Source organism: Chlorocebus sabaeus, chromosome 10 (genome assembly GCF_047675955.1).
Source record: "Chlorocebus sabaeus isolate Y175 chromosome 10, mChlSab1.0.hap1, whole genome shotgun sequence".
NCBI lineage: Eukaryota > Metazoa > Chordata > Mammalia > Primates > Cercopithecidae > Chlorocebus > Chlorocebus sabaeus.
Window position 1 is genome coordinate 13,549,406 of NC_132913.1, and position 26,773 is coordinate 13,576,178.

Below are 26,773 nucleotides of genomic sequence, written 5' to 3' on the forward strand. Positions count from 1 at the left end.
TTTAGCAGAGACAGCATTTCTCCATGTTGGTCAGGCTGGTCTCGAACTCCCAACCTCAGGTGATCCGCCCGCCTCGGCCTTTCAAAGTGCTGGGATTACAGGCATGAGCCACCACGCTTGGGAAGGACAGTTTTTTTACTGAGGAAATTAGCTGCTCGTCCTTATTTAAAACATTGCAGAAGTATTATAACAGGAAACTCAGGGTGTGGCCTGAGTCCTGTTATTCTCCAGGCCCTAGTCTCCAGGCTGCTATTATATATAGCTGTTTAGGCTTGCCTGCTATATGAGATCTTACTACCTGTTCCTAGGCATCAGTACCTGTCTGGTCACTCAACAGTGGCCACAAATGATTGTCACTCTCCATGCCCCATCAACCTATACCATTTCAGTGAAGGACAGTTTTAAAACTACAAAAACAACACATTTGGGAAGTTATGAGAGTAGAAATTGAGGTTTATTGGCTTTACAAAGCATAAAGGCAAGATACACCACACAGGAGGGTTCCCATCTCAATACCTTAACTTGCATATTCACATTATTCAAATTATTGGGGACCGGGGTTGGGGATGGTGCACAGTTTTGAGTAATATTTGCTAGTTATATTTAAGAACAAAATGGCGTCCTTAGGGCACTTCCAACTACTTGTGAGCTCTGGCTCCAGACAAACCGCTGTCTATCAGGATAAACTCCAGGAGAAGTATAAAAGGTGCAAAAATAAAATAAAATAAAAATAAAATAGAAAACATCACTGCATACATATATACACACATATATATACATATACACATATATATACACATATATACATATACACACATACATATATATAATTTTTAGACAGGGTCTTGCTCTGTCACCCAGGCTGGAGTGCAGTGGTGTTATCATAGCTCATTGCAACCTCAACCTTCCCGGCTCAAGCAATTCTCCCACCTCAGCCTACCAGCTAGCTGGGACCACTGGCACCCGGCTAATTTTCTTATTTTTTTGTAGAGATGGAGGTCTCACTATGTTGCCCAGGTTGGTCTCCAACTCCTGGGTTCAAGTGATCCTCCTGCCTCGACCGCCAAAGTGCTGGGATTACACGCATGTGTCACCGCGCCTGCCTACTCTTTTAAAGATGCTAGGGATGCAAAGAAGGGAGGAAAGCAAACACAAAACCTTTTTGATCTCAAGGAGCTAAGTGTCTGACACTTCCCATCCCACACACATATACAGAGGGAAGGATCTCTTCTACAGCAAAAGTTTTCACGGAAGTCATCTCTTTCCTCATTGCTTAAAAGAAACAAAAAGCCAAGAGCCGTTTTGGAGCGGGTGGGGGGGCCTGCGACCTCTTGTCTAGTTGCCATCCTCCGGGACCGACAAGGGGTACACCAAATAAGGGACGCGGCGGCTAAAATGACGTGAACACAGGAGTCGGCAGTCTCTGAGATGTCATTCCTCCAGGAAGACCCAGAAACCGTGAATGGGGCGGGGTGGTGGGCAATATCTAAAGCGAGGTTTCCTGGGATCGCGATGCCACTGGCCAGGACGCTGGAGAGGGCAGCCGGCATGAAGAATTCCTTCTCAGGGGTTCCGTTCCTGGGCTGTATATGGAGAAATCTGTCCAAGCGTGCGTTTCTAAGGGCTAGAGTTGGGCATGCATTCAGAATCCTCAAGCTCATGTGTACTTGGACTCTGACCCTGAAGCGAGGGAGTTTCCGAAGTCTGATTCACGGAGGAGACAGGACCCACTTGGGGTATCCGATGCCAGCGAGATGGGAAGGGAGCCGAAATGCAAAATGTCCTCAAGATGCAGGAGGAGCACCTCTCAAGCAGCGCCTGGGAGAAAACTTCAGAGAATCGGCGCGAAGATCCAGCACAACCCCAGAACCCGCAGCCCAGCCCACTGCTCCCCGGGCTGTTGTGGCGCAGGCGCAGTGGCGCCGCGCTCAGGCCCCAGCGCGCATGCTCTGACCGGCTGCGGCGCTCCCGGCCAGCGGCGGCAGCAGCAGCGGCGGCGGCGGTGGCGGAGGAAGTTTCCGCTTTGCACTCCACCCCGGTAGCAGCTCCGCGACAGGGACAGCTTCCTCCGGACGCTTGGCGGGCTTCGCTCTCGCCTTACTACAGCCTGGTCGGATCATGGGGTTGCCCAAGGGGCCGGAGGGCCAGGGTCTCCCGGAGGTAAGAACGCCGCCTCCTTCCCTGACACGTCGGGGTTCCTGCTAAGAGAGGGCCAAGCCGCGGGGCGGCTGGCTGAGCGGGCCCTGGGTACGATAGGGGCGCCCCGCCCCCTTCCTCAGGTGTATCCACCTCGAGGAAGCGCCGACCCTCTTCTTGGAGGCGGGGAGCGGGTGCCCCTGCATGGGCAGGGAGCAGCGGGCGGGTAGGGACAAACTTAAGCCGTTCCCGGGTCTCTTGGGGCGGAGGTGGCCTTCCCAGCCCGACACCTGCCCTGACGCAGCCCCACGCACCGGGGGTCCCTGCGCTCCCACCTTTCCGCCTGTCCGGGACAGGCTCCCCAACCACAAACTGCAGGGCTAGCCCAGGCTGCTGGGCGCTGGAGTCACGAGACCGCTGTCCTAGGCGGTCCGGGCTCGGGTGGTGCGAAGGGCGGTGACCTTGGGACGCCTACCGCCACCCCGCAGGGTCCCGGCGGCCAGCCCCACCCGCCTTGCTGTCGGGAGGGAATGCTACCCTCTTTGAATTGACCCGGACCGGGGCGGCGGGAGGAAGTTTGGGAGACTTGCGCGCACCAGGGAGGTGTCCCGCTGGGTCAGCGCGCCTGGGCGTTCGGGGTGGGACGCAGGCCTGGGGTGCTGTGTTGTGGGGGACCGAGCTCTGGGCGGAAACATTGCAGCTTCTCCAGAAGAGGGCGGGGTTCTTTTCCAGAGGTGTTTGTTGAGTACTCACTCAGTGCTAGGGAGAGAGTCAGGAGTGGTTTGCGGATTTCCACGTTTGCTGGGAATACAGGGAAAGTGTATTCATTTTCTTTTGGCTACAAATATCACTTAGCATCTCATAGGTAGTTTGCATCTGTCGTCCCTTTCAGTTGATTTTACTCAAAGGCTAGTCTAGTTTACTGGATTCTGGAGAGAAATGGAATCCACGCCGCACCTCTGCCTTTTTCCTAAGGTTCTGGAGCAGGCATTGGGCAGAGTGACTGTTTGCTTGACCTGGTGAGTCTGGTCCCTTCACGCTTACCTGCCTGTGACCAATCGTTCTCCTTTGCACTCCTCCCAAACCCTCAATTCTTTCTTATCACAAGTATCCACTAATTGAGGGATCACTGTGTTCTGTGTCCAGAAGCTGGGAATATAGTGATGAAAGGACAGATTTGTCTGTCAGTGTGTGCTCCCAGAATGCAAGTCCATTTTGTTGTCTTAAGAAAACCTAACAAGCATAATGTTGTCAGAACCCCTGTATTAGGTAAAACCTTACATGCACGTTGCTTTGATGGGACCCAGGATAGTGAACAATAGGATTTGTACTGTGACATTTGCAGTTTTCTTTATTGCCACTTCTTTATTGTAGGGTCTCATCAAGTTTTTGCCTGGCCTTTTGTTGTTGACTCCTATGTGGTCTCCCCCGTTCTAGTTTAAATCCCTCCAGCCCAATGTTCCGCAGTACTATCAGTGGAGGTCTTTCTAGGGAAAAATGAATAAATAAATAAAAAGCAACCTGCCGCTGTATGTCCTTCGTTTAAACTTTCACTGACTGCCAGGAGGCCAGGTCTGATTCATCATTGTTTTCCAAGACCCTGACACAGTTCCGGGCAATTAAGAGGTCAGGGTGAATATAATCAAATTATTATCATACAGTTCAGAAGCTAGTAAATATAAATATGGATAGTCTGTGTTATTAGGCTGTCACTAGACCAGTTAATTCATTAACTTCGTTCTTTTTTTCTTTTTTTTTGAGACAGACCCTCACTCTGTCACTGAGGCTGGAGTGCAATGGCGTGAGCTCGGTTCATTGCAACCTCTGTCTCCCACGTTCAAGCAATTCTTGTGCCTCAGCCTCCCCAGTAGCTGGAATTACAGATGTGAGCCACTGCCCGGCTCAAATTCATTCTTTTTAACCCTTTACAAAGATAGCTAGACTGGGCCCTGCCTTCCAGCTTACAACAACTATAGGGGACACAAATTGAAAATTTATTGGGCTTGGTGTAAGAGCTCATTGTTGTTCATCTTTGTCAGAAATTTAGTTTTAACAACTGGATGTATTAACCAGCCTGGTGGATTTTTATTGCTTCAAGAGAGGGTGTTTCATTCCCTGCGGATCAGGCAATGGCTCTTTTCCATTTCATTTCAGTGTTAATCTGCTAAGTGAATTTGGAGTCATACATTCCCATTTAGTGTCTTGTGCCACAATTACTTCACAAATTGTATTGCAAAAGTAAACTTCTCCATTCTAGGGGTGAGTGGATGGAAGCATGGGCCCTGCATCTGTAGTGGGGTGGCCAGTGGGTGCCCACTAGATAGGTGTTGAGGCAGTGATGATCCTATTTTTTTGTTTGTTATTTTTTTGTCTTCTTCTTGTGTTTTCACAGTAAATGATTGAACAAACGAAGTGTTCCTATTTTACACCCCAGAAATTTTAAGAAAGTACTTACATTATCTCATTTTCTTTTTCTGCTCTGTCTTCTTGAACTACAACTACTATTTAGCTTCTCTTTTCTTAGAGTGTTTTCACTTGTAGATGTTTCTCAACCATCCCAGATTTTTTGCAGAAGGGAGAGAAGGTGTGAATAATTTATATTACTTAAAATTTTTATGTCCACTAGGAACTAGTGAATGCTGATCTTCAGGATCCTTAATGGACTGGACCAGGGTCATTTCAGAGACGGATGTAGCTCAGTGATGTCACCTCCCCCACACCACTCCTACTCTATTGCAGGGGATTATCAGTCACTTTAATAATTCTGTATTAACTGTATTTTAATACATATACTCCCTTTCCTGGCAGTGTATACATTAAAATAAACTTGTTTCCATTGTCCGGGATGTGACCACTGAAACATTTTATTAATGCATGACTAGTTTAGGTTCATTTACTTTATGTAAGCATTAGTAGATCATTCTTTAATAAGTGTGTCCTTCGAACTTAATGTTGTTTTGATACAGAGTAGTAAACCCAAGTATATAATATATACTCCTCTCCTTAACCCATCAATAGTCCAGTTGGAAAGACAAGCATGTACATAACACTAGATATCTCACTTAGAAGATGTTGATACTTAGTTATATGTACAGCATAGACTATAAGTAAAGTAGAAATGCAGAAGGGAGTGGCCATTTCAGGACAGACTTGTGAGAGATGGCGTTGAATGGGAGCTGGAATTTGAAAGTGATTTCTCAGTGGTTAGAGAATATCAGCCATGGCCATGTCTTGATTGTTTTCGGGGTAAAGGATGAACTTGAAAAGATAGATTGGTGGCCAAAGATCTGAATGTGAAACCAGACATCTGGAGTTTATCTTACAGGCAGTGTGTGTGGTGCATTGTTGATAAGGACTGGGAGGGTGAGCTAAAGAGGGATAACATGAAAGCTGTGATTTAGGAAGGGGTGAACAAAACAAAGGAAGAAAGATGAAGAAGCATTTGCAGGAGTCCTGGAATGAAGTATGAATAAAAGGGAAGGGAAGATAAATGTGAGATGCATAGTAAAGGAAGACTTAACAGGCGTTGTTGGGTGAGAGAGGACTCAGAGATGAGTATGAGCATGTGAACCAGGGTATCTTATTGGTGTTTTATATAGAGAGATGGTTTTTTATTTTCTGCAGCAATAGAAGAGAGGAAAGGTAGTTCATGATAATAAATAGATGAAGGAGTATTAGAATATTTAGATGGATTTCAGTATTAGATAAAGATCTGAGATAAAAGAAGGACATAAATTAAAAATTTTCAATCAAAATACTGATATAGGGCCAGGCGCGATGGCTCATGCCTATAATCCCAGCACTTTGGGAAGCCGAGGCGGGCTGATCATGAGGTCAGAAGATCGAGACCATCCTGGCTGACACAGTGAAACCCCATCTCTACTAAAAATACAAAAAAAAGAAAAAAAAAAATAGCCGGGCGTGATGGCACATGCCTGTAGTTCCAGCTACTCAGGAGGCTGAGGCAGGAGAATTGCTTGAACCCTGGAGGCGGAGGTTGCCTCCCAGAACTGAGTGCAGTGAGCCGAGATCATGCCACTGCACTCCAACCAGGGCGAAAGAGTGAGACTCCGTCTCAAAAAACAAAAAACAAAAACCAAAAACAAAAACAAAATACTGATATACATATATTAGATGAATTTATTATTTTTAAGGCAATCCTATTATGTGGCAATAATCACCCTTTAATATATCTGGGTTGGAAGCCTTTCATATATTTGTTTTCGAGTTCAGAAAGGTAAGTACATAGAGGGATACATGTTTGAATTCTCTTCTTCGTTTCTATGCCTCTTGTCAGTAACTTCCGGATGAGTATAACGTTTTTTTTGTTTGTTTGTTTGTTTTTTGGAGACAGAGTCTTGCTCTGTTGCCAAGGCTGGAGTACAACGGCACAGTCTTGCCTTGCTGCAACCCACGCCTCCTGGGTTCAAGTGATTCTCGTGCCTCAGCCTCCCGAGTAGCTGGGGTTACAGGTGTGCACCACCATGCTCAGCTAATTTTTCTATTTTTAGTAGAGGTGGGGTTTTGCCATGTTGGCCAGGCTGGTCTCAAATTCCTGACCTCAAGTGATTGGCCCCCCCTTGGCCTCCTAAATTGGTGGGATTAGAAGCATTAGCCACTGTGCCCGGCTAAGTATAAAGTTTTTGAGATAGGATCTTGCTTTGTCACCCAGGCTGGAGTGCGGTGGTGCGATCTTGGCTCCCTGCAACCTCTGACTCTTGGGTTCAAGCGATTCTTGTGCCTCAGCCTCCTGAGTAGCTGGTACTGCAGGCATGGGCCACTAAACCTGGCTAAGTTTTGTATTTTTAGTAGAGATGGCGTTTTACCATGTTGGCCAGGCTGGTCTCGAACTCCTGACCTCAAGTGATCCATCCGCCTCAGCCTCCCAAAATACTGGGATTACAGGTGTGAGCCACCACGCTGGCCCTAAGTCCTAAGTGTAAAGTTTTTTTTTTAGAAAACATCATAAAACCTTGTTCCTGTGTGTGAGGAGTCATAATCTATTTGAGAAGACTGTCAAAGTAAACCATAGGTTAGAGAAAAAGGAAGTATTGTGCTCTAACCTTCCTTTTCCCTGGATTCCTTCAGTATGTGATGAGTAGTGTATACTACCTGGGCATGTGTCTTCCTCAGCTATGAAGATTAACAGCCCGTTGAGAACTGGGGCCCATTTCTGACTCCAGCAACACTGTCCACATGCTTCTGTGTGACACTTGCTGAATTTTCAGAGAATCCATTGCGGTGTTGTAGCCAATGTAATCTGCTCCTTGGCAATGAGATTGTGGCATCAGGGGATAGACCTAGTGTTCCTTTATTCAGGATAGCTTTTACCAGCCACACTTTTACCTTTTGTTTTAGGTGGAAACAAGAGAAGATGAAGAACAAAATGTCAAGTTGACTGAAATTCTGGAGCTCTTGGTTGCAGCTGGGTATTTCAGGGCAAGAATTAAAGGCTTGTCACCCTTTGACAAGGTAAGGGGAAATCTTTCTAACCGTTAGACTATCTTTTGTCAGAATGACATGGTTAATCATGGCAAAGAAAGAAGGAAGAGATGATGTTTTAACTTCCTCCATGTCTGTGTTTCCATTTCTTCCTAATTCAGATTCATTATGGAAGTGTTCAAACTTCTTTTCAAAGACAGAAATGATGCATCAGTGAATACGTCAGTTCCTTTTCTGTGCATAAAGCTTTAGGAAATGCAGAAAAGCAAAATTAATAGTTCCTTCTTTCAAGGAATTTAAAGTTCGTGTGGGGATTATCAAACTTACGGAAAATAAAATAATCAGAGTTAATAATGAGCTATCCCAAGTCAGTGTGCTCACAGACAGTTGCCATATATTCTGTGGATGGTAAATGCTCTGATTTAGGACGAGAGAGAGATCACTGTGTGAAGAAACCTTTTAATTCAGCAGAACCTTGAATGATGATGCACAAATCATAGTAATAGGTGTTGAGGACACAAAGAAAAAACTAAGGCACAGTTCTCAAAGAGCCCAATTTCTGTAGAGTAGGGATGAGAGACAAGTAAATCAACATGCACAGAATAAATGGCATGATGCAGAAAAGTGCCACAGTGGACTGTGCACGGAAAGGACGCATTCAAATCAGACAGGGCAGGCTGTGGAAGACAGTGCTGTGTGCTCCATGGGTCATAGTCCCGGCTGTGCATAGCAGAATCACTCTGGGTTATTTTATAATACAGAACCCACGATTCATTCATGGAAATTCTGGTTAGCTAGGTCTGGGCTTGGGTCCTGGAATCTGCATTTTTATTGGGCAACTCATAAGTGTCTAAAACAGCCAGGGGTAAGATTTACTGTTGTTTTCTTCTAATATTAGACTGTGTCTGAAAAGGATTTTGTTTCACAATGGATTTTTAGTCTTACTCTCATTTGCATCTCAGAGAATTCCTAAGGGAAAAGTAGGTAGATAATCGTCTCAGGTAGATAAGAAAAGTAAGATGTATGGAAACAAAATATCAGCCTTGCTGCCCATATGTCTGGTCTATAAAACACAGAATGAAGGTCTGTCCTTTTGACTGTAAAGAGGATCTATGTACAGTATGTTCATTTAATAATAAAAGTCAGCTCCTCAGTCATGCCAGCCACATTTCAACTGCTCAGCAGCCACATGTGGCTAGTAGCTACCGTACTGGTCCTTGCAGATAACGGAATATTTCTGTCACTGCAGAAAGTTTTCCGTAACAGTGCCATTTTAGATTAATTATAGTTGATGGGATAAGGAGGACACATTCTCTCTCTCTCAAGATACATAATTTTGTTTGTTTACTGAGTCTGTTAGAGCTATTTATAATTCACCTACCTTTCACTTCTTCCATTCTCCCCAAACGAAAAAGAGAAAACAAATATTTTCTTTATGTCTTGCAGGTAGTAGGAGGAATGACTTGGTGTATCACCACTTGCAACTTTGATGTAGATGTTGATTTGCTCTTTCAAGAAAACTCTACGATAGGTCAAAAAATGTAAGTTTTTCTATGGAAAACCTAAAGGTGGGGAGAAGGGAACTAACTTTTGAGTGTCCACTGTGTGCCAGAAGTTGGTTGGACACTTTACATAGTTTAACTTTTATTACAATAGGTATTATCCCTGCTTTACAAATGAAACTGAGACTGAAAGAAGCCGAGGTCACACAGCTAGATCAAAGTTTGTAGTGACTACTTAGTTTATCTTTCCAAAGGCAGCTAATATGGGTGGAAGTTGGTTAGGAAGAGGAAAGGAGATGCTTTCCTTCCCCATTGCCTCTGTAAGGCAGAGTATCTTCGAGAGAAAGCAGCATGGGCTCCTTGCTAGAGATCTCACTTGAGCATACCCTGCCCAGTCTTTTGTAGTGCACCAGCTCACCAGAGGCTTGGCCATTTCATTAGACCATTTGGGATACCTGGTTCTTCTCCCAGCCCTCCAGTGGGCCTCTGGTGACCTTCGGACAGCCACTCCTTCTGTGGGCCTCATTTCTCTTACCTGTCAGGAGAGATTCCTGACCCCAGATGTGTATGATTCTGTGACAGTCTGTTTATTCATTTCTCTGAAGTATTACCCTCTTCCAAGAGAAAACACTTCCAAAAAGAACAAAGATGTCTTATAAATAACATGAAGCAATAATGGTGGGAAAATGAAGCAACAGGGGGAAAAAAATAGGGACAAAAGGCAGAGTTGGGGATAAGACTGCCACAGTGATGGATCACAAAATGCTTTGTTTTCCTACAATTGGCCAAAGATTTGCCCCTGTGTTTCTCGCAGCCAAGTGGAGGCAGTATCTGTGAGTTACTGAGCATCAGGAATGTTGTAATTTACTTTATACAGCATTTTCCCCTTAAGTTTCTAATTGCCTTTTTTTTTTGACAAAAGAAACATATGCCTTTAGCTGTAGCTCAGATCAGCCAGCCTTTTTTTTTTTTTTTTGAAACAGGGTCTTGCTCTATCACCCATGCTGGAGTGCAGTGCTGTCAACACCACTCACTACAGCCTTGACTTCCTGGGCTCCACTGATCCTCTTACCTCAGCCTCCTGTGCAGCTAGAGCCACAGGCATACACCACCATGCCCAGCTAATTTTTAAATTTTTTGTAGGGATGGAGTCTCACCATCTTGTCCAGGCTGGTCTTAAAACTCCTGGGCTCAAGCGATCCTCTCGCCTTGGCCTCCTGGGATTAGAGGTGTGAGCCACCACGTGCCTGGTCTATGCTTCTTAATCAGGCTGTTTACTAGCATGAATTCATTGTCTGCTTGAGGATGCTCTTCTTGGAAGCTTCTATCTTTGACCTCATTGCTTCCTATACCTGTGGCACCCTTGGTGTGCTGGTGTTTGTTTTCATTGCATTGTCTAGTTTTGCCATTTCTTTGATTCCACATGTGCTTTCTTCCTAAATTCCCCTTGAGTTTTCCAGTGGTTGTTAGGCCCCATTTTCATTTCGATATCCTTAGGGGATATGATAAACTCCCATCAGTGGCAGCATTCCATTATACTTTTAATAGATAGGGGAACACAGTATTTTTCTGTCTTCTCAATTCCTTGTCTATATTTCTGAAATCTAAAAGACACTGAAAACCGTTTTTTCTTCTTTTAGAGTTTGGATACAAAGCTTATTTGGAAGCAAAACATGACCTGAATTGACTGAATTTATAGCTTTATTGATCCACTTATGTGAATATTCATAAGTTTTGCTGAATAAATTTTTTTTTTATTATAGAGTGTGACTCCAGATTTTCCTGGGTTCTTACATAATATATAATATATACCCCTTAGGTATTCTAAGGAACTAAATCTAAAAATTTCAGAATTCTGAAACACATCTGACTCAAAGGGTTTGGATAAGGGATTGAGGATGTGTTATATTCTCTGGTAAGTGCTTGATGTGTGTCTCTTAAGTGCAGAGCCATGAACTGTAACTGTGGGCAAAGCTGGAGACGGGTTTACGTGACTAAGGACCCACCAGACTCAGCAGTGCATCAGGTAGCTCGTTCTTTATTATCTGTAGAAGACATTATAGCCACAGGGTACTGAGTCATCTAAAAATCATGTCTGTTTGGTTTTGGAATGTGTTCTGTTTGGAGTTCTCCCCCCACCATAGAGTTTCTGCTTAGGTACAGTTTAGACTAAAACCATCCTATGTTTGCAGTTTTCCAGTATATCTAGTCAATTTAATGGGTGGGCTGGACATATGTCCAAGGAGCACACTTGCCTGTTGAGGGCATGGTTGCCTCTCAAGCTGTCCTCTTTATGTGCCCAATTGAAGCCTTGTTCCCTGTCATCCTTCTTTGCTGAGAGTTCCATAAGCTTCTATCCTCTACTTCTGTCCTCTTCTGAAGCCCCATTAACAGAGGATCCTATGGCCAGAGGCCCGTAAATGAGATTTTACATTTATAACTGAGTTCATTTCAACAACAGACATTGTATTGGGCATCTGTGTTCCAAGCACTTGGATGTGTATTTTATTATTTTACCTTCACTGCCGCCTTTGGGTAGGGATTATCCCTAGTTTTATGATAGGAGTATTGGACCTGGACCGAGTTAGTTACTTGACAAAAGTTTCAGAGTTGGTGGTGGAGCTTGAATTTAGACCCAGGCTTAATTCATTCTCTTTCAGACTGTTTGCAGGGGAGAAGAAAACAGTGCACTGAACAAACACTCTTAAAAACTAAAGGAGTCAAACTAATCACCGCTGGGCGTGTTAAAATCTTAGTCTAGGAAACCTGCCTGGTGACCTCTGTAATTGTCACTGTCTATGATTTTTAGGAAATCTGAGGGCTCCACCTTGAGCCACAGGGAGAAACTGAAAAGGGATTGTTAGATTTCTGGAAGAAGTCTTTCTTTCTTTCTTTCCCTGCCCCCAGCCTGCCTGCATTTTCCTCCATGTCCTCGCCTTGGCTGCCAGGACTGCCCAGACTTGGCAGTAATTTCTGAGAGGTGGGTTTAAGAGGCTTGTAAATCCTAGGATGACCCGTGATAACCTTCTCTCTGGGCCTTTATGAACTGGGTGAGTAGGCTGGCTCTGAAGAGTGGCCAGGAAGAGCCGTGTCTGAAGGCAGGGGGTTAGGCTGGATGGTGGTGTGGGTCCCAGCCTCTTGTTTTTAAGCTACCATGGTTCTAGGCAATTGGTAACTCTATGCAAACCAATGTATCTGAAACCACAAGAGGGAGCTCTCCTCCTGCTGAACCAAAATGTAACTAAGGAAAGGCTGTATTGATCACATGCCCCTGTATAGATAGTTAGGACCTGCGTTGAGCAAAACCAGGACTGATACTCATTTTCATTTGCTAAGCTTGGAGTTTAGGCAGCAGACCCAGTTGAACACTCATCTCTTCTTACAAGTTTCAAGGAAATTAAATAAGCTATAAGAGTCTGATGGAGATCAAAATTTAAAAAAAGCTTATCAGACAGAGAGCCTCAGATATGTTGCCAAATGGGTTTGTTAGTGCTTCACTACCAAGCTATCCCATGTGAGTCCCAAGCAGACCTGGACAACCACAGGCTTCCCCTGTAGGGCAGGCAGCACATCTTATGGCAGAAAAGATGCATGTGTCCCAAAGACAGGCTGCCCAGAAGGGAAGGGCACCAGGAGTGGCTGAGAGCTGCGTGACAATTTCCTTCTTCCTCTCAGGACTTTTGTTTTAAGAGACAGAGTTTCACTCGTTGTCCAGGCTAGAGTGCTGTGGCATGATCATAGCTCTCTGCACCCTCAAACTCCTAGGCTCAAGTGATCTTCCTTCCTCAGCCTTTTGAGTAGCTTGGACTGTAGGAATGCACCATTATGCCTAGCTAATTTTTAAATTTTTTTGTGCAGACAAGGTCTCACTATGTTGCCCAGGCTGGTCTCAAACTCCTGGCCTCAAGTGACCTTCTGCCTTGGCCTTCCAAAACACTAGGTTTACATGCATGAGCTACCATGCCCGGCCCCTCTGAGGACTTTTGAATAAATCACTCCTCACCCCTGCTTCTGTTGGGGAGGAAGGGTGAGGGGGAAGAGGCAGCAAATATTCTCCTATGTGCTTCCCTCCTAGGAGGTAGATACTCCCTCTCTTCTATGAATGTGTGCAGTGAGGGATTAATCTTCCCCCTTCCATATTTTTTTCTGTTAACAAATTGGACCTGACATTTGGTCTTATGATCAGTGGGGTGTTACCGTTGTCCTCAGCAGTTTTAACCTTGGTCCCAGCTTGTGAAGCTCTTTTCCAGATACCGGACACTGTTTCTTATGTGTTCTTAGTGACCATTCCCTGGGGGACTGCTTAACTTTAGCTCCTAGGTCACCTAGTTACTGTTAATACTAGGACTGAGGGATGAAACCTACTAAGTGAATCATAGGTAAGACAGTAATAACCCTCACCCAGCCCTGAGTCACATGTTCATCTTGAGGGTATCTGTCTCCTGGGAAGGATTATTGAACTGTAGAAAGATAAAGGTGGACAAGACTTCTTTGAACAAGAAACACTTTTGGGAGACCCAAAACTTGTTGGATTTGAAGCACCTAGTAAGTTCTAAGTGACCCTTGTTTATCTGGACCTTTGTCTATTAGAGCATAGTACTATACTTGTTTATAAGGCCACAGTAGCTGCTGTGACTGGCTAAGATTTTTTTCAAGGGTCTTGTGTGGCAATATAACCTATTCATGTAGGCTGATCCAGAAGCTCCTATTTCTCCAAATGGCCACAAGACCATGCCTGGTGACTGCTTCTCAGTGTTCCCAAGCTACATACCATGGCTTTGGGGTCAGGCACACCACTGAATAGTATCTTTTCTCTCCCCTTGAGTCTGATCCAATTAAGATAGTGTAAGAAACAGGAATCACATAGCTAGAAATGAAATGCCTACTGATTCAAGAAGGAGGTTTCAAGCTGCAATAAAACAGACTTGCATACAAATCCCTCTGCCACTGCTGCCATAAACTGTCCTGCCCCAGCTCAGACTGAGCTGAGAAACCTCCCTAGCAGGAGAGGATGCTTACCTCCTGACTTACAGAGAAGAAAACTCTGAGGCCCCAGGAAGCCTGGTTCCTCTCTTCTCAGTCCCACCTCGTGGTCTTCTATAGGAGGAAGACTGAGGCGAGGTGTTGGAGAAAGGTCAGTGTCCCTCATGAGATGCAGAAAATATCTCTTCTGTATGGAAATAAGAGTGAGGATATACAGTTCCCTCAACTCTGGGATTTATTTTAGAGTATCAAAAAATTAAAGGCCACTATTTATTTTAAAAATATTTTTGTACCAGAGGACTCCAAATCTCTTTTGGAAATGGGGCTCCATGTTTCATGTTAATATTCTGGGTACCTGGTGGAAGGTCTGGTAATTGTTGCCTGAATGATATTTAGAATATTTTTTTCAAACTTTTAGAAAGAGTAGATCAATAAAATGAAATGTAAAAAGAATACGGGGCACTAATAACTTTTTATCTTACTACATAAGGATGTTAAAAAATAGAAACTACTACCTCTAACATCACCATCATTTCGTAAAATATTTTGCATCAAAATAGTAGGAAGAAAAACATAGAATAAAGGATGAAGGCAGTTTTGTGGCCCCACACACACACAAACACACACACACGCACGCACATACACACCACTAAATTGTGCTTATTTTTCTCATTTTGCAGTCATCTAGGAGAAACTTGTCATGGTCTAGACTAGCCTGGCATGGAGAAATCCCAGATCCTTCTGTGATGCTGCCCAGACTTTAGAGATGCTATAAAGGCTACTTAGTGTGCCTCACTCTTTGCTTGTTGCTTTTTCTGAACAGAGCTCTATCAGAAAAAATTGTCTCGGTCCTGCCAAGGATGAAATGCCCACACCAGTTGGAGCCCCACCAGATCCAGGGGATGGATTTTATTCACATATTTCCGGTTGTTCAGGTGAGAGCTTCTGAGTGGTTTCTTGTCCTCTTAACATCAGAATTCCTGTCATGGGCCTGGCTTGTCCTGCAATTGGTCTGTCTGTCCTGGATCCTGAATGTAATGGGTGTGGTAATGATTTGGTACAGCAGAACATGGTGGTGTTCCTTGTCATAATCTTCAGAAGATTGCTGGTCCCCCATATACCCTAGTTTCATGCTGTCACCTGATAAGATCTTTGAATGTTCTCATCTGACTTTGCATTGCCTGTTTGGTAAAGACAGAACTCTATAGCCTGGTATGCTCTGTTCCCTTTTGACCTATTCAGCTTGATTTCATTCCTTGCTTTTTGTTCTTTTTGTTCTGTCACTCTGACATTCATTCCAATTTCCCCAGGTTTATTATGCTTCCGCCTGTCACAGTGCGTTTGCATTGCTGGTTCCTTGGGCTGGAATGCTCTTCCATTCTCTCCTTACCTGTTTAATTCATATGGCTTGCTTCAGCCCTTCAGATCTCAGCTCCACCAAACCTTTTCAAGAAAGCCTTCCCTCATCCCCTAATCCACAGCATGTTCCTTTGTGGTATGCACTCCTATGGCCACATTCCCTTCCTTCACCAAAATCTTCCTTACTGCAGTTTGTAATCGTGTATATCCATGTATGTGATTGTTTATCTGCTTCTCTCATTAGACTCTAAGCTGCATGAGAGCAAGTCTGTATGGCTGTCTTGCTTATTGTTTTGTTTCCAGTACCTACCAGAATGTCTTACAGTTTATAGATATTCAGTTCATATGGGTAAATGCCTAAAGGGGAGACTTCTCTTTGCCTTCATCTATTTCCCAAACCCCTATGATTAAGTGGCTCATGCCATACAGCTCCCAACAGCTGGCCCTCCATATTCACAGTTCCACATTTATAAATTCAACGAACCATGCATCAAAAATGTTTGGGGGTGTTGGGGGGAAACAATAAAAATAACAATACAACAATAGAAAATAATACAAATTTAGCAAGCTGGAAAAAATATACAAATTTAAAAATACAGTATAACAACTATTTACATAACATTTACATTGTATTAGGTATTATAAACTAGAGATGATTTAAACTATGGGGGGGAATGTGTTTAGTTTGTTTGCAAATACTGTGCCATTTTATATCAGGGACTTGAGCACCTGTGGATTAGTATCTAGAGGGTCCTGGAACCCATCTGCCACAGATTCCTTGGGACAGCTGCGTTCTATGCAGTTCTTCTCTATGGGTTTCCCTTAGGCATCTTAGAAAGAGGAGGAGCAAAGGGACTCAGGTGTGTTGCCCGCTGTGTGAACACTACTTCCCATCTGACCCTAATAGAGTTATTTGAAGCATTTATTTGAATCCCTTACATTTGAGGAAAGTGAGAAATGTAATTTCCTTACATTTGGGAAAAATGAGACTGAGAGAAGGTGATTGATTTGCTTAAGGGCAGAGAGCTAGTGAGTGGACAAGCAAAGGTTCCAGTCTAAACTCTGTCTCCAAGCCTGTGCTTTTTCCACTCCACCCTTCATGCAGCCTCCGAGAAGGAAGCTACACAGCCCTAGAAGCTACAAGTTTGCTAGTTCTGTGTTAACATTATGAAATATAGGGGTCAAGACCCTGGAGACCTCCTGGGTTCAAATCTGCCACTTTCTAGGTGTGTGACCTTGAGTAAATAACTTTCTCTGTGTTAAATTGAAATAGCACCTACCTGATAGGATGAGAATTAAGTTAGTTGTATGTCTAAAGCACTTAGATGAAAGACTGAGCATTTTAGCAAGTGCTCTGTAAGTGTTACATAGTTTCTGCTATTGTTAGGTGTTGAATCTTCCCCTCCACTAGACTTCAAGTTGAATGCCGTGAAATTTGTAAATTTGAAGCGAAGACTTTACCTTAAAATTGATTTATATGTTTGTTAGCCTTTCTGTCTTTCTGATACAAGGGGACACTACCTGATCATTTTTATGAAAATAGGAAGTTGGGGCCCCGTGTTGATTGTTATTGAAACCTCCAACATCATCAAACTGTGAAGTTGTTACCTTCCCCCCAAAATATGGATCTCTAGAGATTAGACCTTTTTTAACCCTATGCTAGGACTTTGGCGACAAAAAATCTAGTCAGGCTGTGAGAAGAATGGGAAGTGATCTGCAGTCAGCTGGGTGTTTTGAAGGTCTAAATGTTCTCCATTGTGAGTGGAATGCTAGAGGGTTTGTCTGGATGGGAGGGCCCAGGCTAGTGGTTACAATTTCTTAATTTCATGGACCTGTAAAATTTTAAAGCAAAAATGGAGGTTGGCCTAGGGTTGCCACCTGTAGTTTGCCAGGCAAGGACACTTTAAAAAATGACTACAATCTTGCTTTATCATTTCATAAAATAATGGCCGTTTAATTCTCAAACTCAGAAAAAAGCAATCCTTCAAATTAAATGCATTTAACAATGATGAAACCTACCATATGCCTGTAGCTTTTGCCTGTTTTTGTTTGTTTGTTTGTCCCCCGTGGGCACCAGTGAAAGAATAATCACAGGCCAGCAGTTGTAAGCCATTGACCTACTTCTCATGTGATTCTAGAAGCCCATCACCCGTGTTCACACCATTTTAGCAAAGCTGTAGTAACACTCTCTGGATGCCAGCCAGGAAAAAAACAGATCTAATTTCTGGCCCCTGGTGGTTCTAGATCATATCTTTTTCTCCTGTGTCGGACATGTGACTCCTGTGAAGGTCGATCTTTTTCTTGAGTGCGAGGGAACCTGTGCCAGAGATAGGCTGTCCAAGAGCTTCCCTCAATAGCCTTTCATGCTGGAAACTCCAAAACGTCTGTCAGGACTCAACAAGCTTTCCCTTCCTAATGGGATCGTGCTCTCCAGGATCCAGCCAGGCGGTAACTCAGGGTAGATCTGGGATTAGTGGAAGCAGCTCTGAAAGGGAAGCAGATGTCAGAAACTGTGTCTCCCAATTCAAAAGAAAGCAGAGCTAAATTGAGTTGAGCAATGAGTCAGCTGCCTTAGTTGGCTCTTAGTTGTCCTGGGCCACTTAGTTGTACTGGGATGGGTACAGGTGAGGGGCTACAATCGTTCTGAGTGCTCTCTGATCTTCTCTCTCAGCTTCTGGATTTTAGTCTTTGTCTGAGGTCACCATTTGGGGATGAAGTGGTAGAAATATGTGGATGATACTAACAGCAAGGAATATTCCTCATAGAGTTATTCGCTCTGTTCTGAGCAGCTGTTTCCTAAACATGTGCTTACTTGAGTTGGCTGTGCTTTTGGAACAAGCATCTCCTCCCGTCCCTGTGGGAGCATCATGCAGCACCATGTTATGTGCCGTGTGCCTGCTTTCCTACGTAGCTGACCCTCACCGAGTGTGATACGCTGTTGGCGAAACACAGCTGCTATCCAAAAACTGCTCTGGAGAGGGAGTGGCACCCCCTCTGTGATGTTCATCAGTAATAAAGGGAATGAATGAAGAACCCGGGAGGAGAAGCAAAGGCTCTTTTTACACTTTACACCTTTACCCTCAGAGTGGCTGGATCTTCTGCAACTTTTAGTGGGGTGGTGTCTTAATGATAATAACTGGAGTTTTCAGTTGGGAGAAGTGAAGAGCAGCTGTTTCTGGATATCAGCCTAACAAAGCTGGGAAACATTTCATAAAACCATTTGTCCAGTCTTCTCTGTAGAATAGTCTCTTGAGTTGTGACTCCCAGCTTTGCAGCTTGCTAGCTGTGGATCCATGAGTAAGTTATATGGTCTCCCGGCACTTCAGGTTCTGTGGAACTCAGCCAGTACTATCCAAAGTTGTGAGGATTAAGAGAGAATGTTGTGAATGTCAGGATAAACCAGTGCCTTCAGCTGTGTACTCAGTATACACCACTCTCGAATCTTGAGTATTTTGGACAATTTTTCGTCTGTCAAATGGGGAGTTACACTAGCATTCTCTGTGGTTCTCTCCCTTTCCCTGGTCTGTGGGGTAAGGAGCATAAGAAAAAGATTTATATGAAGATCTGCCAGTAGGACCAGGAAGTTGGGAGATAGCTCTGTTTGTTTTATGCTTCAGGTATTTACAAATCACTCTACTACTTGTGATTTCATTTACTCCTATGTTAGCTCTGTGAGGTGAAGGGAACCGATATACTTTTACAGAAAGGAAAACTGAGGCTCGAGGATATGAAGTAAGGCTTTAAATCTCCTGTATGGCTACTCAGTAGTAGGTCCCATTGGATCTTAACATCTCAGATGCCCAGCTGGTTGCTTTTCCTATAGGACAGCATGTGTTGATAGTTTCTTATCACCTAGTCAGTTCAGCTATGCTGGTTTGAGTTCATGAGTTGTGCCATGTCTGAACTGGCCTTCACTGCAGTGGGATTTTGTCCTTAGCAACTCTTGTCTTTTCACTTTCTTCCCCAGTGGCTGGTGAAACGAGCTATAGAAACAAAAGAAGAGATGGGTGACTATATCCGCTCCTACTCTGTATCCCAGTTCCAGAAGACTTACAGTCTCCCTGAGGTCAGTATTGTGATTTTCTTGTCCCGCTGAGAACCCGAGTGCACACTTAGAGACTCCCCACCGAGGAGCAAAGTAAGCTCAGGCTCTCCTACATTCCCACCCCCTACTTGGCATCATTAGTGCCTCTTTACATAGCCACTGAGTGCAAAGCTCTATAATTTTGTCATTTTCTCTGAATTTTAGTGTTTGATCTAGGGCTTTTATTAATTTATAAGAGCAATCGTTGATTTTTGTATAAAGTTTTTTAAGAGGCTGCTTGCCCAGAACATCCCTATATTAACAATTTAATAATAATAATAATAACAACAACAATCATAGCTAATAGCCATCATGTATTTACTACATGCCAGTCTCAGCACATCTTATGGCTTTTATTCTTTAATCCCTACTGCCTCCTGAGATAGGTGTTTTTATCCCTGTTTTACAGACAGAGAAACTGAGGCTTAGAGGTTAAGTAACTTACCTGAGGTTTCAATACTTAAAGAGGATATGAAATGAGAACTCTTGTCTTAAGCACTACTCCTTATGACCCCCTTTTTCTTACTGGCTGTGTAGGGATCTATGTTGGAGCTATCTGCAGGGTTCCTAGCCTTTTCCCATGGAGAATATATTTCAATTTGTTAGAAAATTGGGACTTCTTCAGGCAAAGTAATGATGAGAAATCAATTTATAAGTCAGATTTCTGAGTGGTCCACTTGAGTTTTAATTTTCCCATGGGATTTGTTTAATCTCTCTGTTTTGTCTTGTAGGATGATGACTTCATAAAGAGAAAAGAAAAGGCCATCAAGACAGTTGTGGACCTCTCAGTAAGTTCCCTGGCCGTGTTCTTCTGTCAGAGCCCTGTGTAGTCTCAGATAGCCCTTTGATGTAAATCACAAAAGTGCTGCTCCTGAGGTTTCGCTCTGCAGGGATCGCTTAGGAGCTGGACTCAGATGACTGTGTGAGGGAAGCCCTGCCTGCTTCACTGCTCAGGGCCAGGACAGCAGTATACACAGGTAGAACCTGCCACACTACTGCTGTCTCTCCTCACTTCCAGTTTTGAGGAAGAAATAGCCAAACACAGAGCCCTTCCTAGTTTATCCCAGTGGCAGGTGTAAACTTTGAGTAGCTCTGAAGAGCAGATGATGAATGGGGATGATAACTTGAGGTTTCTGTCCCCCACACCCATGATGACTTTGCATAGACAGACTAGCCTCTGAGCTGTGTGCGGGAAGCTCTGGGATGGCCTTTGTCCCCATTCACAGTACATCTTAATCATAGTGAGTCTGCACATGTGTCTCCACTTCGCCAGCATGAGGGTTAGTGGAGCCTTTGACCCTTTACAAAACACTCTGGGCCAGAGCTGTGGAACCTTGTCAGCTGCACCCTCCACCCCCAATCTTCCGACCTGAGCTGAGGGGAACGAAGCCTAGGTGCCTGTGTGCACAGTCTCTCTCTTCCGAAAATAATGTATCATGTTGTTTTGCGTGCTTTTTACTTCATCTAAATTATATCATACATCTAGTTGGTTTTCATAGTTGCATAGATTCTTATATTAATACGCCACCCAAATGAAATAGCCGATATACTTCTTGTGCAGATGGCGTGGGTTACATGCCTTGTGTCATTGTGAAGATTGACGTTGTCTGGTGTTTGTGGCTTTGTGAACTGGCTACAGAGTCTTTCCAGAAAAAGAATTCCAAGCTGGCTTATCTTAAAAATAAATGTGTGGTCTACCAGGGTGATTACTCTGAAAAGAACAATTGTTTGGTAATGAAAGACATGAAAATCTCCTATAAATCTTGATCACTTTATGATTGTAATTTCTTTTTTTCTCAATTACATTTTGGAAGTGGAAGGGTTGGAAAATTTTTAAGAAGGTGACACTCAAAAGCCAGATACTGTTTTCAGGTTTGGTGGCAGTATTAAACAATAATAAGAAAAAATGATGTGACCTCAGAGTAATTTTCTTTCCTGGTTGTGAAATAGGTGTTCAGTTTACAGCATCCTCAGAAGTTTTTAAAAAGATTGATAGATGTAGGGGAATTAAATTAAGATTGGTTTTCACCTTAATTTCACAACACAGAAGCAACCACTTTTAATTTTTCGACATATTTCTTTTTTTAAACTGAATTGGAATCATACTTTAAAGATAATTTTGTGGTTTTTTCACTTACCAATGTAGGGCCTTTTGTATGCTGTTAAAAGATTCCTGCTGGCCGGGCACAGTGGCTCATGCCTGTAATCCTAGCACTTTGGAAGGCTGAGATGGGTGAATCACGAGGTCAGGAGTTCAAGACTAGCCTGGCCAACGTGGTGAAACCCCATCTCTACTAAAAGTACAAAAATTAGCTGGGTGTGGTGGTGCACACCTGTAATCCCAGCTACTTGGGAGGCTGAGGCAGGAGAATCGCTTGACACCAGAAGGCAGAGGTTGGAGTGAATCAAGATCGTGCCGTTGCACTCCAGACTGGGCAACAGAGCAAAACTCCATCTCAAAAAAAAAAAAAAAAAGATTCCTGCTAATGACATTTCTCATGACAAATAGTAACCAAGTAGTTCGATATGATAATTGCTTTCCCCTGTTTTAAATGTTACTTCGTCTCAGGAACCATATGAAAACCAGGTGATAATCATGTTACCTCTGAGGCAGGAAATTGCTAGGCTAGCAGTAGGAGAGAAGGGGAAATTTTCTTTTCCCTATAAACTCTGTACTATTTGAATTTTATTCTAAGTGTGCATTACTTATTCAAAACAGTACATATTAAGGGTTTTTTTAAAATTTTTTTGTGACAAAAGCTACATTCAAATGTTAAAAATTTTTAATGCTTGATCAAATATCTTCATGTGTCAATCTCACTCTGAGCCCTGGGTAGAGAATGAGACAATGGTATAGTTTTCAGCCACAGAGCAAAGGCCAGCATAGCTGTCAATCATCCCAGTAATGAAACTGGGCCTGGCATCTCTATGCCCATAGATTAGTTAAAACCCCTAGAGGCACATTATTTTTTCTTCTCATTTTTAATGGAGTTTTTTGTTTGTTTGTTTTTAATCCACTTCTGCTTGGTAATGTGATTGCAGAGAATTAGGGAATATGTGATAATGACAAATATTTACATAGTGCCCAAACATTGTTCTGAGTCCTCACAGCAATCCCATGAAGCAGTAGTTTGTTGTTGTTGCTTTTTAACAAATGAGGAAACTGAAACACAGGTAGGTTATATATAAGTTGCCCAGTGTCACAATGGTGATGGTAGAGGCAGGACTCAAACCCAGTCTTGTAACTGTGCTGCTGTGAGCCTCTAGATAAAATGCTGTTTGCAGCTGATGAGAAAATAGTATCAGAATAAAGGAAAATGAGCCTAGCCTGGTGGCTCATGCCCATAATCCTAGCACTTTGGGAGGCCGAGGTGGGCAGATCGTTTGAGTCCAGGAGTTCAAGACCAGCCTGGCCAATATGGTGAAACCCCATCTCTACAAAAAAATACTAAAATTAGCCAGGCATGGTGGCATGTACCTGTAGTCCTGTAATCTCAGCTCCTCAGGAGGCTGAGGTGGGAGGATCACCTGAGCCTGGGGAGGTTGAGGCTGCAGTGAGCTGTGATTGTGCCACTGTACTCCACCCTGGGTGGCAGAGTGAGACCCTGTCTCAAAAAAATAAAAATAAAGGGAAATAGAAAAAAATTGTGATTCCTTGGTTATAATTTGTGTTGTTTAGTTTATTTCCTTTTTTCTTGAGTGAACTTAATCTTCAGTTGATCAGCAATTTTCAGCAGGAATGATAAAGAGTCTTCATGAATGGCTAAAGCTCACCTTTGGGTTTTCCTTTTCTCATCTACTGAAAACACCCCCTCACTTCCAGGAACTGTCTGCGTAGGTTTCTTAGCTGAGCTCCATCACCATTAACTTTCCTCCCTCTCTTCGGCCACTTCTGCAAGCCCTTCCTTAACTGACTTGAAATGAGAGCCCCAAAAGCTCGCAGAGACTCTAGGGCTGTGGTGCACATCCCTGACCTATTCTTGTGAGTCAGTACAAAAAATTAAATAGCTCAAAATTTTATTTATTGTCATGCTCCTCAAGGAAAATCCTTCCTTTAATAAAGGAAAGGAAATCCTTAATTTTAAGTCATGAATGGAAAATTAAGGAATGAAATAAGGTCAGACACATAGATGGCTAGTTTTTAGACCCAGCCTTTTATAAAATAGGTGTGGAGCTGCTGTGTATTTATTAAGTTCCTACCACGTGCCTGGCATCTCAACAGGCACTTAACAAGCATGAGCTCCTTTATCCCTCGTTAACACTCAAGGAGTTACATATTATTATTTCCATTTTACAAATCAGGAAATTGAAGCTCAGCAAGGTTAATAAATTCCCTCTGTAGCTTCAAAGCTAGGAAGAGGGAGCCAGATTTTGATGTGACACCTGACTCTAGCAAAGCAGGTGTCGGCACTCCTCCACTTTTCTGGCTTTTCACCTGGTCTCTGGTTTCCCACATATTCCTGGCACCAATTTTGCAGTACTATTGCTGACTTACTTCAGGGCTCTGGGATATTACTTACGTGGGTCCGAGAGACTCAAATGCATGCTGAGTGGTTGGGTCCTCTCCCACCATCTCTTCATTCCCTTATGGGAACATTGACTGTGACTTCTCATATGAAGACCCTTTGCCCAGCCAAAGAATAGATGTCAGGTGGGGGCTGTCCTGTTGTTATCTTTTTGGTCAGCATGATGCCTTTATGTCTTAACTAACAGGCTTTTACTTATTCTTGCTTAGACATAACATAAAAGTATTTAAATATTACATCTTTAGCTTATTGTCTTTAGCCATCCTTAGGAGACTGTTTGAATTTTTTGCATTCATCCTTGGTTATATAGCCCATTCATTTTTTTGGTGCATGATTTTTTTTCAAAGTTATTTTTCTTTTGTACTAATACTATTGTAATAAGAATGAAAAATTAGGAAATGGAGAAAAGCAAAAACTAAATCACCCATGATATCACCAGCCAGGGATAGCCACTGATATTGCACGCAGGAAATACAGAGTTGTGAATATCTGTATGAAGAATTAGAGATTGAAAAAAAAAAAAAAAAAAAGGCACTGTACTATGTATTATATTTTGTTCCTTGCTCATTTTGCTCAGTGATATATTGAGGATATCTTTCCATGCCAATAAAGGTACTTCCATAGCATTTTTAGTGGCTGTAGATTATTCATTGTGTGGAACTAGTTCAGCTACCTACGGTTTGTTTCTCTCTTTTTTTTTTTTTTCACTTGACCATTACATAGGACATCCTTGTAGCTAAATTTATTCTTTTATCTCTAATTATTAACTTAGGATTTATTCCATGAAGTGGAATTGGTCAAGATTATACCTAAGGCTTTTAGTACTTCTCGCCAGATTGCCAGGCAGAAAGGCTGCTGTGAACTTTATCATCCGGACTTATGATGGGCGCATTCTTTTTTTGTCTTGGCTTCATTTTTCTTCCTTTGGGAGATTATTCCCAGTACCTACTTTCTTCTTTGAAGTATATGACTTTCTTCTCCCTATCTCCTTTGCACAGAATAGCTGGCTGCTTTGTAGAAAGCCTGCCCAATAGGAGGTGGTATTTTTCAAAGAACATAAGGAATGGAAACTACCACCTTCCACTTTCACATCATAATCATAATCAGCTCCTCTGTCTCACGTAGTGTGCTGTGACACAGCTTCCTCCTCTGAGCTGTCAGCCCTCCACAGCCGTGAAGTGTCTGTCCTGTGCAGTGAGGTCTTTTACTCCCTCTTAACCTTGAATAACGGTGCCCACACTGTTTTACCCAGACCCAAAAGATATATTCGTTTACTATTTGGGAGCATTTTTTTTGGTAGTGTAGACTTTTGTATGAGAATAGAGGGAACAGAGAAAAGGCTTCTTAGAGCTTCCAGACTAGTTGGAAGGAAGTGCTCTGTGGAACTTACTGGATCATCTAAGAGACTGCCATTTAAAGTTACCAGTCCAGTGTGTGCTTCCACAGAGAATGCTGTGAGGAAGTCCTTTTCATTCGGCTTGTAAAATATAAATGTAGTGACCTAAGTAAAGCAATCTTAGTAATAATACACATCCATATGTATGTGAATATATATATATCTTAGCCCTTACTGTGTGTCAGGTACTATTAAATATACTGATTAGTTTATTTTCATAGCAACGCTACTTATACCTAATATACAGATGGAAAACCACAGAGGTTAAAGTAACTTGCCTCAAGTCAGAGAGGTATAGTAAGCAATGGAGCAAGCATTAAAACTCTAGCTTGTTTGACTCCATGTATTCATTTAGGAACATTAATTGAACACTTACTGCATGCCAGACCATGTTCTAGGAGCTGAGGCAACAGTAGTGACATTCCAGCTAGTGAGGAGTTTGAGGGCTGATCAAGAAGAACTACCTGACTGCGAGGTGGCAGTAGCATATGTAAGCTTTCTTTGGGTGATGCTTTGACAGGTTTGCTTGCAGGGTAGAGGAGTCCCTTACACCATAAGACCATCCAGAAGCTTGGATGCAAGGGCCACATCCAGAGTGGGAGGTGAGGAAAGGAACTCCCCAAGATCACAGAGGCGGCTCATGTGTCTTGGCGACGTCGCTCAGCATCACACAGGGAGTCTGTGGTCAGAGACCTATGAAGAGCCCCAGTGGCTTGAGGTCTACCTAGCCACAGGGTTTATCCTATCTATGGTGAGAAAATGCCAACACTTTTGCAGGGTTTGCCAAGTAGGCAGGCTCTAAATGACAAAAAGTCTGATTATTTAGGCTATGTATAAAACATTTTGATATGTAAAAATTTGAGTGTGTGCTGGTCAGCTTTTGAGCCAATGGGTGTCAGTCTTCTGTGAAGAAGTAAACAACGCAGGAACCATCTTTAGCTCATGTATATAATACAGCAATCTTATTCTTACCCACCAAGTCATATGTTCAGTGCAGACTCTAGGAGACGTGAGTTGGGGCTGGTGCTGTACCTCAAAGAGCAGAAGATATATACTTACATAGCAGAGCTCATGTAAAAGGAATGGAAGAACAAGGATGAGGCGTGTCACTGGAGAAGATTCTACAGAAATGATTGCCATCCTTCTGTCTTTCATCGTTTCTTTCAGTCAATACCCAGGCACTTCATTTTTGTTGTTTTATTAATGTGAGAATTTTGGAGAAACATTTATTTGTCCCATTTATAGTAACTTTTTCTTATGAAATCTTTCAGGACACTGCACTTGGCAGTGAAAACATCTATGGGGTCCCTTTACGTGAAAGGCAGAATTACTGACAGGACACATA

General features: G+C 43.1%; 1 protein-coding gene across 3 annotated transcripts in view; it reads left to right on the forward strand.

Moving 5' to 3' along the window:
* Nucleotides 1-1,967: 1,967 nt before the first annotated feature.
* The window catches only part of CCDC93 (CCC complex scaffolding subunit CCDC93), an 87,925-nt gene continuing 63,119 nt past the window's right edge, over nucleotides 1,968-26,773 (forward strand). For all 3 annotated transcript variants that reach the window (XM_007964744.3, XM_007964745.3, XM_007964746.3), the window contains exons 1-6: nucleotides 1,968-2,160; nucleotides 7,495-7,608; nucleotides 9,025-9,119; nucleotides 14,887-14,998; nucleotides 19,390-19,488; nucleotides 20,238-20,294. In XM_007964744.3, coding sequence (XP_007962935.2) covers nucleotides 2,119-2,160; nucleotides 7,495-7,608; nucleotides 9,025-9,119; nucleotides 14,887-14,998; nucleotides 19,390-19,488; nucleotides 20,238-20,294 — 519 coding nt within the window. In that variant the 5' untranslated portion in view covers nucleotides 1,968-2,118. The remainder of the gene's footprint in view (nucleotides 2,161-7,494; nucleotides 7,609-9,024; nucleotides 9,120-14,886; nucleotides 14,999-19,389; nucleotides 19,489-20,237; nucleotides 20,295-26,773) is intronic.